The 16,287-nt window shown below is 41.9% G+C and overlaps 1 protein-coding gene across 8 annotated transcripts in view; it reads left to right on the top strand.

Annotated features, from left to right (window-relative positions):
- utrn (utrophin) overlaps nucleotides 1-16,287 on the top strand; it is a 630,893-nt gene that overhangs the window by 506,767 nt on the left and 107,839 nt on the right. For all 8 annotated transcript variants that reach the window (XM_078556557.1, XM_078556553.1, XM_078556558.1 and 5 more), the window contains one exon: nucleotides 8,345-8,546. In XM_078556557.1, the coding sequence (XP_078412683.1) occupies nucleotides 8,345-8,546 (202 nt within the window). The remainder of the gene's footprint in view (nucleotides 1-8,344; nucleotides 8,547-16,287) is intronic.

Here is a 16,287-nt window from a genome sequence, read left to right on the forward strand (position 1 = left end):
ACTTGTGCCTTTTGATGGTGGACAGGCTTTGGGAAGTCAGGAGGTGAGTTACTTGTTGCACAATTCCTAGTCTCTGACCTGCTCTTGTAGCCACAGTATTTATGTGGCTAGCCCAGTTCAGTTTATGGTCAATGGTAATCCCCAGGATGTTGATAGTGGGGGATTCAGTGATGATAATGCCATTGAACATCAAGGGACAATGGTTGGATCCTCTCTTGTTGGAGATGGTCATTGCCTGGCACTTGTGTGGCGCGAATGTTACTTGCCACTTGTCAACCCAAACCTGGATATTGTCCAGGTCTTGCTGCATTTGGGCATGGACTGCTTCAGTATCTGAGGAGTTACAAATGGTGCTGTGCAATCAGCAGCGAACATCCTCACTCCTGACCTCATGATGGAAGGAAGGTCATTGATGAAGCAGCTGAAGATGGTTGGGCTGAGGACATACCCTGATAATTTATAGACAGTGGAGGAATCAAGAGAGGTGATGGTGTGGTAGAGCTGAGTATCAATAGCGTATGTGTGGAAATTGATGTGTTTTTGGATGATGTCACTGAGGGGCAGCATGTAGATGAGAAACAGGAGGGTGCCAAGGATAATCCTTTGGGGACACCAGAGGTAACGATGCTGGTGCGAGGAGAGAAGCTATTGTAAGTGATTTTCTGGCTATGATTAGATAGGTAAGAATGGAACTAGGTGAGTGCAGTCACACCCAGCTAGATTACGGTGGTGTGGCCAATTGTGTCAAAGGCTGCAGACAGATCAAGAAGGACAAGGAAGGAATGTTTGCCTTTGTCACAGTCACATAGGATTCATTGTGGCTTTGATCAGAGTGGTTTTGGTACTGGAGCAAGCACTTGATTGGAGGGATTTATTTGCACTATATTGCTTGCACAATAACTCTTCGAGACTATGATATGAATACTGCTGTAGAGAATATGCAGATATTGATTATTTTAGACTCTGAAAGAGTCTGTGTTTAGCTCTTTCATAGCGCCTACCTCAAGGTGATGTTTTCATTAATCCAGATCAGTCCATTTTAATTCACCATAATGATTTTAGAGATTGAAGTTGATTTATAAATTAAGTGGCCCAACATCTGCCTATTTGACAGTAGTAACTTAAATAAGACACACAGATACAAGATGGAGCTGATATTGCACTGATTTGGGGGCAGGACATTGGGACATTGTGGAAAGCAGTGTGAGGTGTATGTTGGCATCCATGAGTCCCTTAGTCAATGATTGCTCAGACTCAGTCATACTGCCTGGGGAAATCACACCATGTCTATTACCCAATGAAATGTAGATGATTTCAGAACAGTATTTAAGGCCTGTGGATATATTGCCCACAATCCTGTTGGCCTAGTTTGGGATCCAAGGGGTCATGTTAAAATATTTGAAAGAAAATCCATTAGATTAGGTGGATCTTTATTTTCCATAGGAACGCATCTTGTTATTTGTGATTGACATTAATTTACCCGGGCAGTTTCTCAAGAGGTCAATTACTCTCTGCATCATCATGATTTTTGTGGCAGAGGTCATAGTGCAGTTATATCTAAAGACTTGCACAACTTTATCTTCCTATGATCTTGAGTCGATTACATTTTACTGAATTTTGCTGATTTGAATAGTTCTAGCTGATTTATACCCACAGCTGTCATATTGTGTCAGGTTTTTGCAAACTAGCAAAACTGAGCTTGGCTGTTTCCAGCAAATGTGTAGTATTTCAGACGTCGCTTCATCTCATAGGTGGTCCTACATGAAACCACTTGTTAAACGATTTAAATGACTGAAAAGTTGAAGTATGATTTTGTGCTGTGGTATTCAGACCTTGAACCGAAACTATCCAGTTTCTATATCAAGATCTGGCTGAGGAATTAACTTTTTGAAGAATGTTCTGATACAGAGATAGACTAATAGCTTCCTCAGAAATCATGGGGGACAGGCCAGGAAGTTAAACAAACAGTGAAAAAAACACCAAGCTTGACATGGATCCTATGTTGTGTGTTTAATGAATTTATCACAAAGTTACACAATGAGGATATTTTGTTGGAGGCTGTTGAAGGATAGCCCCATTCTTAAGATTAGATCTTGGGGGCAATTTGGAGAGGATGTACCTCTGAAAGAGACCAGAACCTTGCAGAATTATCCCTTGTATGTGAGGGGGAAGAATGAAAATGCAATTTTGACCATTAAATTTATTTCACAGTGAAAGTGCATTTTTGTGTGCATACAGTAACGGTTGCTGCACTTCAGTAAGAAATAACCAACATATAAGTTCTCTACTGTTGTAGTATAAGCCATTAATATTCTATTTCTTGCCATGGTAGAAGTGTTGGCAGCAGGGATTTGCCAAGCCACTTTATTGTAATTTGACTCTAGAGGTCAGGCATCTGTTCTAGCACGTTCACCCATGTCCTCTTTGAGATGTATTAGAGTAGCAGTGCATATTTTGGGTTATTGTTGATGATTCTCCAGGAGTCTTACAGATTTTGCATAGTTCCTTCTAAATGTGGGCTCCCTCTAGTGTTTAATCTTTTAAGTAAGACAATGGTTCTCAAACTTTTTTGGTTGGATATTTTCAAATGAATTAGTAACCACTGACTTCCCCATCTTAATTGCTATATAATACTCAAAATATGAAAGTGCTGCATGTAAGGAGTGTTTTAATAATGTTATTAAGAAAACAGCTTTTTACTTACACATATCAGGGAGATGGATATGCCTGCTTCTCACTGCCAAATCTGTCTGTCCTTGGTGTGATGTTTGACAGGGACGCTCATAAATGATTGACTGCTAACTTATCCAGTGTATGCTATCCAACAATTGGTCTCATTAATTAGAAAAAGGGTGGGATTGGTTTATGTATTTTTTAAAAATCCTATATTCATGATTTATAAATAGTTGTGGATCTCTATATTACAGTAATTAAAAACTAATTATAGATAGAAGCACCCCAGAGATGTTTCCATTAGTGATAAATAGTGAAGCTCTGTACTTGGCCACAGCTTTCCAACCAATCAGCACACAGAGAAGCGGTGCTTATCGGAATTGGTTGGGGTGAGAACGTTATTAGTGTTCATAACACTTCATTTATAATTATTGAAGCAAATTTTAGCAAAATCTTGAAGTTCAATATGCATCATGTAAAATTATGACAGAGATGATTTAGTTTGTGGACCCCTGTTATGACCCAGCAGTTGGTAAAACGGAGTTATTTATAAATCCCAGGGGGAAACTTTAAAAACTGTCATAACCTATATTTTTAAGTGGTATGTTTGAGATGCAACTCTAAATTCAGGAATCAGACCACCAGTTCTCGAGAGGTTTTATATCAAAATACATGAGACATTTATTAATGTACACAAGTTAAATATATACACATGGCTACAAATTATTACTATCATAATTTTTAACAAATTCCCAAACTAATCTCCATTAAGGCAACAGCACTCATAGACTTAACTGGACATCAGGCGAAGCATTTTCACCTTACAAATTCAAAATGAGGTTCTTTTCACTTAGTTCCTGTGGAGACAGTTGGAGGCTTACAGCTGCTTTGATCTTACGTTGCCTCTGCCCTGCACACACCAAAACTGCTATCGGTTATATGCGCACATCTCATTGAATGTAAATTCAAACAATGAAACCCCTTTCATAGTACCAATTTTATTAGTAATATAAACGTTGCCTGGTCTCTGCTAGCTAGGTGCCAGATTTCACCCCACTTCTTGAATGCTCTATTCAACAAAATGCAAATGCACCTCTACTTCTCCATTTACATCTCAAAACTAGTACACATCAAAGCACCCAGACTAGCAGGTTTTAATCCAATTAAGACACACCCGCAGACTAAACCTCTATTTTAAAATAAAAATATTTTCCAATAATATTATATACATAATAGCTTCAAGACACCCCTAGAAAGTCTCTACCATGGACCCAGTTTCAGAACCACTGAGATAAGATAGTTCTTGTGTGACATTCATTTCTCTGGTGCTGTTATCCATTATACCGCTATGGTGTAGCTATAATCCTGATTAACTTTCCTCCTCCTTTCCCATGCAATACAATCTTCGCTAGATACGGTTGGGAGAGTGGTGGGGTGGGGGTGGGGGGGTCGTTGCCAGAGGATTGGAGAGTGCAGATGTGATGCGCTTATTCAAGGAGGAGTGTAGGATAGTCCTAGCAACTACAGATCAATTAATTTAACATCAGTGGTGGATAAGGTTTTAGAAACAATATTCACAGAGAGCATTGAGTTAATAAGGAGAGCTAGCATGGCTTTGTGAAAGGCAGACCGTGCTTGACTAAATTTATTGAATTTTTTAATGAAGTAACAGAGAAGATCGATGAAGAGAACGCAGTGGATGTTGTCTGTGTGGACTTTAAGAAAGTATTTGACAAAGTAGGACAGAAAAGCCTTGCTAACGAAAGTGAGGCTCTTGAAATAGGAGGACAAGTGTCAAATTTGGGTTAAAAAAATTGATTTAAGGACAAAAAACAGTGAGTTGTGGTAAATGGTTCTTTTCAGACTGGAGGGTGGTCGAAGGCGGTGTTCCCTGGTTCAAGTGTAGGGCCACTGCTTTTTTTTGATATATGTAAATGACTTGGATATTGGAATACAAAGTAAACGTTTAAAATTTGCTTATGATACCAAACTTGCAGGAGTGGCAAACGGTGACGATGATACTAATTGACTGCAACAGGATATAACTAAGCTAACAGAATGGGCAGAGAAGTGGCAGATGGAATTTAATACGAAGAAGTGTGAGGTGATGCAGGAGGTCTTGTGGCTTAGTCAGTTGTACCACTGCTTCTGAGCCAGAAGCTTTGGGTTTGAGTCTAACTCCCAGACTTGTTGGCCGCAGAAGAACCCAGCTACCAGTGCAGGCAAGCCAGCGCATATCGTAGACAGTCCCCAGCCTGGATAAATGGGACGGGTTAGTGGCAGGAAAGGCATCCTGCTGTAAAACCGCCTGCCAAATCCAAAAATAATGATCATTGTGAGGGTGATCAATCAGCAATGTGGTGACCCCCATATAACATGGGAAAAGCTGAAAGAGAAAGGAAGGAAGGAAGTGTGAGGTGATGTGTTTTGGCAGAAGGGATAGAGAGAAACAACATGACTCAGTGGCACAGTTCCAAAGAGTGCGCAGGAACAGAGACACCTGGGGGTGCATGGGCATTGTGCTGTGAAGTTGGAAGGACATATTGAGAGAGTTGTTAAAAAAGCATATTCAACCTATGGCTTGATAAATAAAGGCATTGGGCTGAATTTAACAGGGCACCAGAGTTCCTGCCCACCTCCCCCCCCCCCCCGCATCGCCCGACCTCCCCACCTTGACGATAAAGGTCGAGGGGGAGCCTGCCCAATATGTCGATGGCTGTCCCAATGGCGCAGAGAGTGAATGTTTGTGGGTAAGGTGCCAGTCAAGCAGGATGCTTTGCCCTGGATGGTGTCAAGTTTCTTGAGTATTGTTGGAGCTGCACATGTCCAGGCAAGTGGAATGTATTCCATCACACTCCTGACTTGTGCCTTGAAGATGGTGGACAGGCTTTGGGGAGTCAGGAGGTGAGTTACTCGCTGCAGGATTCCTAGCCATTGACCTAGCCACAGTATTTATATGGCTAGTCCAGTTCACTTTCTGGTCAATGGTAACACCCAGGATGTTGATAGTGGAGAATTCAGTGATTGTAATGCCATTGAATGTCAAGGGGCAATAATTAGATTCTCTCTTTTTGGAGGTGGTCACTGCCGGCACTTGTGTTCCGTGAATGTTACTTGCCACTTGTCAGCCCAAGCCTGGATATTGTCCAGGTCTTGCTGCATTTGAACATGGACTGCTCAGTATCTGAGGAGTTGTGAATGGTGTTGAACATTGTGCAATCATCAGCAAACATCTCCACTTCTGACCTTATGATGGAAGGGAGGTCATTGATGAAGCAGCTGAAGATAGTTGGGCCTAGGACACTACCCTGAGGAACTCCTGCAGTGATATCCTGGAGCTGAGATGACTGACCTCCAACAACCACAACCATCTTCTTTTGTGCTAGGTATGACTCCGACCAGTGGAGAGTTTTCCCCCTGATTCCCATTGACTCCAGTTTTGCTCAGGCTCCTTGATGCCACACTCAGTCAAATGCGGCCTTGATGTCAAGGACAGTCGCTCTCACCTCACCTCTGAAGTTCTGCTCTTTTGCCCATGTTTGAATCAAGGCTGTATTGAGGTCAGGAGCTGAGTGGCCCTGGCGGAACCCAAACTGAGGATCAGTGAGCAGGTTACTGCTAAGCAAGTGCCACTTGATAGCACCATTGATCACCCGTCCCATCACTTTACTGATGATCGAGAGTAGACTGGGTTGGATTTGTCCTGCTTTTTGTGTACAGGACATACCTGGGCAGTTTTCCACATTGCCGGGTAGATGCCAGTGTTGTAGCTGTACTGTAACAGCTTGGCTCGGGGTGTGGCAAGTTCTGGGGCCCAAGTCCTCTGTACTATTGCTGGATTATTGTCAGGGCCCATAGTCTTTGCAGTATCCCGTGCCCTCAGCCATTTCTTGATATCACGTGGAGTGAATTGAATTGGCTGAAGACTGGTATCTATGATGCTGGGGACCTTTGGAGGAGGCGGAGATGGATCATCCACTGGCATTTCTGGCAGAGGATTGTAGTGAATGCTTCAGCTTTATCTTTTGCGCTGATGTTCTGGGCTCCCTCATCATTGAGGATGACGATATTTGTGGAGCCTCCTCCTCCAGTGAGTTGTTTAATTGTCCACCACCACGTGCGGCTGGACGTGGCAGGACTGCAGAGCTTAGATCTGATCCGTTGGTTGTGGAATTGCTTAGTTCTGACTCTCACTTGCTGCTTATACTGTTTGGCACATAAGTAGTCGTATCTTGTAGCTTCACCAGGTTGACACCTCATTTTTAGTTATGCCTGGTGCTGCACCTGGCATGCCTGTTGGCCTCTTCATTGAACCAGGATTGATCCCCTGGCTTGGTGGTAATGGTAGAGTGGGGGATATGCTGGCCCATGAGGTTACAGATTGTTGTTGAGTACAATTCTGCTGCTGTTGATGGTCCACAGTGCTTCATGGATGCCCAGTCTTGAGTTGCTAGATCTGTTCTAAATCTATCCCATTTAGCGTGGTGATCGTGCCACACAACACGATGCAGGGTATTCTCAATGTGAAGATGAGACTTCATCTCCACAAGGACTGTGCGGTGGTTTTTCCTACCGACACTGTCATGTTCAGATGCATCTGCGGTAGGCAGGTTGGTGAGGATGAAGTCAGGTATGCCATAAATGTTTCCATGACTGATGCTTATAGAAGTCCATCTTGGTCATTCAGATTGATAGACACCTCTGAGGGCTTCATCTCTATATCGCCCTTGTATTTTGTTTATGGTGGTTCTGTTACATTAGGATGGTTCAATTGGCATTCCATGCTTTGAGTTTTGCTGGGCTATTTTGGCTGCATGCTGAACTAACATTGAAGCGAGGATTGCTTAACTGCTGATCTTGTATGGTAGGCACTTAGAATGGCCCATAAATATGACAAAACAGCAACTCAAAATAAAGGAGAAATTCAGGTCAAAACCCAAAGCACAGAAGACCTTTAAGAGCCATAGAGTTATACAGCACTGAAACAGGCCCTTCAGCCCATCGTGTCCATGCCAACCATCAAGCACCAATCTATTCTAATCCCATTTTCCAGCATTTGGCCCATAGCCCTGTAAGCCTAGGCATTTCAAGTGCTCATCTAAATACTTCTTAAATGTTTTGCGGCGTATAAGTTGAACAAGAACGTGTAAATCAAGAATTAATAGCTGTGACATAAAGTATGGTTTAAATGAATGTATATTGCCAGGCGGGAAGATGGTGGGATGGGGAGGTGGTGGGGGAGAGACGAGGAAAACCACAGTTTGAGGCCCTGGGAAAGAACTAATTAGAATTCGAGGCGAAATTCAAGATGTTGGATTTGAGCATGGTGAGGATGGATGGAGGTTGAAAAGCATAGACATTTTAAATTGTTCTGAATTCTGCACCACAAATATTAAGGAGGGCTCCGTAATTTACAGTGCTACCACTCCACCATCGTTCTACAGAAGTGACTAAATAGAACTACAAAACGTGACCAACATTGCTGACAGCTCCCGAGTTAGATTTGACTTGGTGCACTTTAGAATGAAGTGGCCTGTTTCTGACTTCCCCAAATACTTCTCCGAATCATTGCTTTTATTTCCAGGACAGAAATGAATGAATGTAACTTTTGTTTGGATAGCTCTAGTAAGTTAAAGCCTCTATTGAAGTCAGTTTTCTTCATCCTTTGTAGTGGATCTGTTGGAGCTGCACACAGCACAACGCATCTTCGAACAGCACAAATTGACACAAAACGAGCAACTTCTAAATGTGACTGAAGTAATCAACTGTTTAACAACCATTTATGATGGCTTGGAACAAAACCACAAGGACTTGGTCAATGTGCCTCTCTGTGTCGACATGTGTTTGAACTGGCTGCTGAATGTCTTTGATACGTACGTACTGTTTTCACCTGTGGTATTTGTGCTCTAGATTGACTTTAAGCTCATTAATCTGGCTACTATATATTGTATTTTGATATATGCTTAGTCAGCTAAGCAAATGTGGGGCCTGTCAATTGACTGAAATTAATGCTAATATATTGACATAAGTTTCACTATATTCTAGTTTTCATTTGAGTTAAACAGATAAAATAGTTGAAAGGTTTTGTGTGCTTTGTTTTAAATCAGAAAATTGAAGCTCTGGTGTTACACTTTTGTTTCTATGTGGTCAGATCTGTGCAGGATTTCTTAGACATATTGACAACCTTCAGTACTCATGCTCCTCAAGGTGACAAATGTTAATGCTGGAGAATGACACATGTTTCAAGCACCCAGTGCAAACATCACCTAGTCCATGACAGGTGAATGTACAACCAGATATAGGTTAAAGTTTCCTGTGGTCTGGCCTCAGCCCCAATCTCAGAAAAGTACCAACTGTGCCACTGTGGCATTTTCCAGACCAATCATCCTTAGGCTTGTCTCAGTCAGAATGTCAATTAAAGCCCATTTAGGAGCAGTTTTATGGCCCCTATTGGAACTGTATTAAGGCTGTTTACACCACAATGTTTGCTTACACAGAGAACTTTTATCTCATCAGTCTAGACTGGCTATGATCCTCTGCCTTGGAGATAGAAATCCAGTGTCAAACTGACCATGTCCCTCTGGATGTCCACTACCCGGCTCCGCCCTGCACCCCACCACCCTCAGTTTCCCAGACATATAATTAAGCTTTTTATGCTTCAATATCAAATCTGTACTGTGACTGTCAATTTTCTTCTTCATTAGTTTAGTGACTTTTTATTGATTATGGCTCTCTGATTCTTTTCTTTATTTTGGTTATCTTCTACTTTAATTGTTAATCCTGTTCTTGCAAATTCATGTTCAGTCAAGTGATGTGTTCAGGCCATTGGATTCCTGTGCACACATGGAGTGTTCAGGACAGTGGGTTATGCAGTGTGAGATTAGCATAATCTTGAGGATAGGTTTGCATGCTGATGCAGCAAATTTGAAACAAAACCTAAATATGTGGGTGCTGAAAACCTGAAATAAAAATAGAAAATGCTGGAAATATTCAGCAGGCCTGGCAGCATCTGCAGCGAGGAAAACAGTCAACGTTTCAAGTCATCCACATGGGCATGGAAAGGGTGAAATTGCCTGGCTTTCTGTCGTGAGACACGTGGCAGCATTACTGGGTGTGGCTATCTCTGACTGATGTTCCGAAAGGCATCTTACCAGGATATCTATCATTCAGTTCCAGCCTTTGAAGGATTGTTTGATTTTGGTGAGTCAGGCTTTCTTGAGCAGGGCCAGGAATCTGATCAGGAAACTTGCTTTTTCTCTGAACAGGGTTTTCTATTCTTGATTTGTTTTTTGGGGAGATCAGTTACTTTCAGCTATTTGAATAGGTGATAAAATAAAGCTTGCCTGATCCAGTAATCCATTTTAAGTGCCCTGCTTTTACTTATGAAGTGCTCTATAAACTGTACTTCCATTCTGATCGTTTACCAATGAAAAAATTTCATTCATATTAACACTTTTTATTTCAATTAACCAAAAACAGCATTTCTTTCACTTTGTAAGATAGAGTAATTCATATGCAAATGTGAACAATCTTTGTTTTAATTTCCAGCAGTTAATTTTTTGCTAATTTCTTCTACAATTATTTTTGGAACGTTGATTTCATTTGGTGATGTATTAATATATTTAAAATATGAATTGAATAATTTTGATGGCTGGATGATACTTTAGAAGTTTTCACATTATTAACTTCCTACTCAATTTTCACTCATTATATAAAAAAAGTTTAATTAACCTTTGTTGTACTTATTGAAGAAATGGAATCTTGTGGCACGGTGGTAGTGTCCCTATTTCTGGGCCAGAAGCTACAGGTTAGAGTCCCACTCCAGGACTTGTTGGCCATGGAAGGAGTGTTTATGACATGGATCAACAGGCTGGTAACCAGCCCAGAATCCTTTCACCACCTCCCCAGTGTTCCCCAAAGGAATAAAAGTGTGTGAAGATATGCTGAAAAAAGATTGAAGAAATAATGGATCTCTCCTGGTACTTTTCAATGGGAATGAAGGATCTAGAGCGAGCATTGTGATATTTATTGAGTCCCTGCAGCAATGTAAACATAATGGTAGTTTGTCCACCACTGTCGGTTTTATCCGACTGATGAGGTATAAACACACATTCCATAACTGAAACCTACAAGCCTTGCAGACATAATATCTGTAGTACTTACCTTTTCCTTTAGGAACCTTAATATTGGTTTGCTCTTCTATTCCAGAACATTTTTTTTTCAGTTATTTACAACAACATAACTTACATTTATGTAGCAGCTTTAATGTAGGTAGGTAGTAGTGATTTTCCTGAGGACAGGTCATCTGATCATTTATCCATGCCTCATGGTCTTGCACTTTCCTCTTCAGATGCTCAGAGAAGCCTCTCATTTTCAATTTCAAGTTGTCTAACATCATCATTCTCTTTCTGCTGCTTGGTCTACATGATATTCACTGACAATCTTTCCACCTCCACCATCCTGAGAACTACTTCATTGTTGTTGTGTTCTCTCTCACTGTCCCATTCCATCCTTCTCCAGAACCACATTTAACAACTTTCTAATCTTTGGGAAAATGTCCAAATCCACTTCACATAAGGCCAATAGGATGAATTTATCACCAAGTCAATGGAGGAAATATTAGGACAGATGACCAAAAGCTTGGTCAAAGAGAGAGATTTTGAGTATAACTGAAAAAAGGGACATGTCTAAGGTTTTTGTCTTGCACTCTCAAGTTATTCGCAAGAATACCAATATAAGGGTGAAAACAGCAATTTATACTGTATGTGAAAAGAGTGCTGATTGTTGGCAAGTGGTGTTGCCATGCAGAATGCACCACTGATGGTGACTGACAGTTAACTGTCAAACATTGTTTGGAATTTAAACCAGGCAGCTTGACCCTGATTGGTCAAGGCATTGCCCTGAGTGGATGATTCAGCGAATGGCTGTCACTTATTTCGTTTAGCTGAAACAGGCGCAATGTATGCACATGTTCTTTCTGTCTGCAAAGAGCAGGGCCCTGTGTATTAATATATGTAGCCTCCAGTACACGTAAATACACTACATTGCAAGCCGGACTAACAATCTTAAATTGGTTGTCAGCGTAGTTCTTAGCACATTGAGGGTTACTTAGCAAATATTGTCCAATTGCGAAATCACATCTAATGTTGGACACTGTGTTTTGAGTTTTGCAAGCACGGGCTGGTTGGATACAGTCAGTACCCTGCCCGTTACGAACAGCGGCTGTTTGATATGATCCTACATACCCAGCATCACACTGGCACTGAAATTCATATACCACATTACTGATTTGTGTGATAGGCAGAACGTCCTTTTAGCTTGACGGCAACACCCTGTTAGTGGTATTCGCCACTCTCAACACTGGCTGATTAAAGTACATTATAGTTTGTGAATGGAAATTTTGTGGAAGAAAATGAGTAAATCTGTTGACTTTGTGGCAATTACTGGTGATAGTAGGTTTTCCTAACTCCCTAGTGTATAAATCAGCACATTTGGCTCAAATTTCCCATTAGCCGATAAGCCTGATCAATGTAAGCAACTATCTGAGGCAAGCACAATTCGTGTTCTATAGGCTTGTGATATCCTTGTTGTGTTATTCATGCCATTGATTTTTTTTTTCAACAAACTATCACACTGAAGTAAATTATATTAGTTTGCAAATGAGTTTGATTTTTTTACTTAAAGTTGGTTTGAATATAAATTGTGGGAATATATTTACCACAAACTTGAATCTTCAAGTGACTTAGAATCATAGAAAGTTTACGGCACAGAATAAGGCCACTTGGCCTATCATGTCCATGCCAGCTGAAAAACAAACCACCCATCCGAATCCCACTTTCCAGCATTTGGTCCGTAGCCCTGCAGGTGTATGTCCAGAAACCTTTTAAATGAGTTGAGGGCTTCTGCCTCTACTAACCTTTCAAGCAGTTCCAGAACCCCATAGCTCTCTTGGTCAAAAAAAAAAATTTCCTCATCTTCTCTCTAATCTTTCTTCTTTAAATCTATGCCCCCAAGTCACTAACCTCTCTGCTAAAGTAAATAGGCCCTCCCCATCCAAGTTTGTACATCTCAATTAAATCTCCCCTCAGCCTTCTCTGTTCCAAGGAGAACAACCCCAGTCAATCCAATCTTTTCTCATTGCTGCAATTTTCCAGTTCTGACAATATCCTTGTAAACCCCCTCAGTACCCTCTCTAATGCAGTCACGTCTTTTCTGTAATGAGGTGACCAGAACTCCGTAGAATACCCGAGTTGTGGCATGACTAATGTTTTATATACAGTTAAGTCCGAACATTTGCGACTTCCTTGTTCGCGAATTCACATTTCCGCACTTTTTACTTTGTAGACAGCATTGCCCATTATGTGAGCAATGCTCGCTTATCTGCGGTTTCTTCTCCCTGCCCCTTGTATTCCTGGGGAGACGGCAGCCACGATGGAGCGTCCAGAGCTATAATATCGGCTCTATTCAATTTTAAATCTTCACTGATGTATTTCTCAGAGGCTCCCCTGTCTGTCCTATACAGGTACAGCACCACATTTTTGCTAGAGAGTCCCGTGCTGCCCTTGCATGGCTGGAACAGATCTAATTGAATCCCACTCAAAAACATGTTCCCCCTTCACGATTTTGCCATTTGCGAGATATCGTGGGAAAGTAACTCCCATGAACGGCGGGACTTTACTGTAGTTCCAACATAACTTCCCTGCCCTTATTTTTTTTTTCATTCATTTACTAGGCTAGGCCAGCACTTATTGCCCATCCCTAATTGCCCTTGAGAAGGTGATGGTGAGCTGCCTTCTTGAACTGCTGCATTCCATGTGGTGTACACCCACAGTGCTGTTAGAGAGGGAGGGAGTTCCAGGACTTTGACCCAACAACAGTGAAGGAATGGTGATATATTTCCAAGGATGGTGAGTGACTTGGAGGGGAACTTCCAGGTGATGGTGTTCCCATGTAGCTGCTGCCTTTGTCCTTCTAGATGGTAGTGGTCGTGGGTTTGGAAGGTGCTGTCGAAGGAGCCTTGGTGAGTTCCTGCGGTGCATCTTGTAGATGGCTCACACTGCTGCCACTGTGTGTCGGTGGTGGAGGGAGTGAATGATTGTGGAAGGGGTGCCAATCAAGTGGGCTGCTTTGTCCTGGATGGTGTCAGGCTTCTTGAGTGTTGTTGGAGCTGTACTCATCCAGGCAAGTGGAGAGTATTCCATCACACTCCTGACTTGTGCATTGTTGTTGGTGGACAGGCTTTGGGGAGTCAGGAGGTGAGTTACTCGTTGCACAATTCCCACCTTCTGACCTGCTGTTATAGCCACAGTATTTATATGGCTAGTCCGGTTCAGTTTCTGGTCAACGGTAATCCCCAGGATGTTGATAGTGGGAGATTCAGCGATAGTACATACGAACATAGTAACATATGAACAAGGAGCAGGAGTAGACCATTCAGCCCTTCGAACCTGTTCCGCCATTTAATAAGGTCATAGCTGATCTGATTGTAACCTTAAATCTGCACCCTACCTACCGCTGATAACCTATTGCCCCCTTGCTTACCAAGAATCTATCCATCTCTGCCTTAAAAATATTCAAAGACTCTGCTTCTGCCACCTTTTCAGGAAGAGAGTTCCAAAGACTCATGACCCTCTGAGTGAAAAAATTTCACCTTATCTCTTTTTTTCAGGCAACCCCTTATTTATAAACAGTGATCCCTAGTTCTAGATTCATCTACAAGAGGAAACATCCTCCCCACATCTACCCTGTTAAGACCCCTCAGGATCTTATATGTTTCAAACAGGTCACCTCTTACTCTCCTAAACACCAGCGGATACAAGCCTAGTCTGTCCAACCTTTCCTCATACCCACCCATTCCAGGTAATAGTCTGATAAACCTTCTCTGAACTGCTTCCAATGCAGTAATGCTGTTGAATGTCAAGGGGGTATGGTTAGATTCTCCCTTGTTGGAGATGGTCATTGCCTGGCACTTGTGTGGTGCGTACGTTACTTGCCACTTGTCAGCCCAAGCCTGGATGTTTCCAGGTTTTGCTGCATTTGGACATGGACTGCTCAGTATCTGAGGAATTACAAATGGTACTGAATGTTGTGCAATCATCAGCGAACACCCCCACTTCTGACCTTATGATGGACGGAAGGTCATTGATGAAGCAGCTGAAGATGGTTGGGCCTTGGACACTACTCCGATGTACCGGAGCTGAGAGGATTATCTTCTATGCTTCAGCTAATAAATGAAAAGATTCCATATGTCTTCCTTACCACCTTATCAACCTGTCCTGCTACCTTCAGGGATCTGTGGACATTCACTCCAAGGTCCCTCGCTTACTCTACACTTCTCAGTATCCTTCCATTTATTGTGTAGTCGTTTTCCTTGTCTGACCTCCCCAAATACATCGCCTCACACTTCTCTGGGGTGAATTCCGTTTGACACTTTTCTGTCCACCCGACCAATCCATTGATATCTTCCTGCAGTCTTCAGCAATCCTCTTCGCTATCAACCACATGGCCACTTTTTGTGTTGTCTGGAAACATTTTGATCATTCCCCCTACATTTGCGTCCAAATCATTAATATCTAGCACAAAAAGCAGGGGACTTAGTACTGAGCCCTGCAGAAGCCTTCTGGAAACAGCCTTCCAGTTGCAAAAACGTCCATCAACCATTACCCATTCTTTCCTGTCACTCAGCCAATTTTGTATCCTGCTTGCTATATTACCCTGGAGTCCATGGGCTTTTATTTTTTTAACCAGTCTGCCAATTGGAACCTTGCTAAAGCCTTGCTAAATTCCATGTAGACCACTTCAATTGCACAACCCTTATCAATCATCCTTATTACTTCCTCAAAAAATTCAATCAAATTAGTCAGACATGACCTTCCCTTAACAAATCCATGCTGACTGTCCTTGATTGGTCAATGTCTTTCTAAGGAGCAGTTTATCCTGTTTTTCAGAATTGATTCCAATAATTTGCCCATACCATGGTCAGACAGACTAGTCTGTAATTATTCGGTCTATCCCTCGCTCCCTTTTTAAACAAAGGTACAATGTTAGCAGGCCTCCAATCCTGTGGCACCTAACCTGTATCCAGTGAGGATTGGAAAATGATGTTCAAAGCCTCTGCAATTTCCTCCCTGGCTTCTTTTAACAGCCTGGGGTACATTTCATCAGGCCCTGGTGATTTATCCAATCTCAAAGATGCCAATCCCCTTAATACTTCCTCTCTCCCTATGTTTATCACATTCAATACGTCACGCTCCTCCTCCTTAACTACAATGTCTGCATTGCCCCCCCTCTTTTGTGAAAAGAGACACAAAGCATTCATTAAAAACCATACCCACAGCCCCCGCCTCCACACATAGGTTACCTTTTTGGTCTTTTGTGAGCCCTACTCTTTCCTTAGTTATCATCTTAATCTTAATGTACTGATAAAACATCTTTGGGTTCACCTTGATTTTACTTGCCAATATTCTTTCATTCCCTCTCTTTACTTCCCTAATTTCCTTTTTGATTTCACCCCAGCACTTTCTATACTCTTAGCTTTTTGTAACATTGAGTTCTCAGTGTCAGACATAAGATTTCTTTTTCTGCCTCATCTTACCCTGTAAGCTCCTTGACATC

The sequence above is a fragment of the Cetorhinus maximus genome, chromosome 14 (genome assembly GCF_964194155.1).
Source record: "Cetorhinus maximus chromosome 14, sCetMax3.hap1.1, whole genome shotgun sequence".
Classification (NCBI taxonomy): Eukaryota; Metazoa; Chordata; class Chondrichthyes; order Lamniformes; family Cetorhinidae; genus Cetorhinus; species Cetorhinus maximus.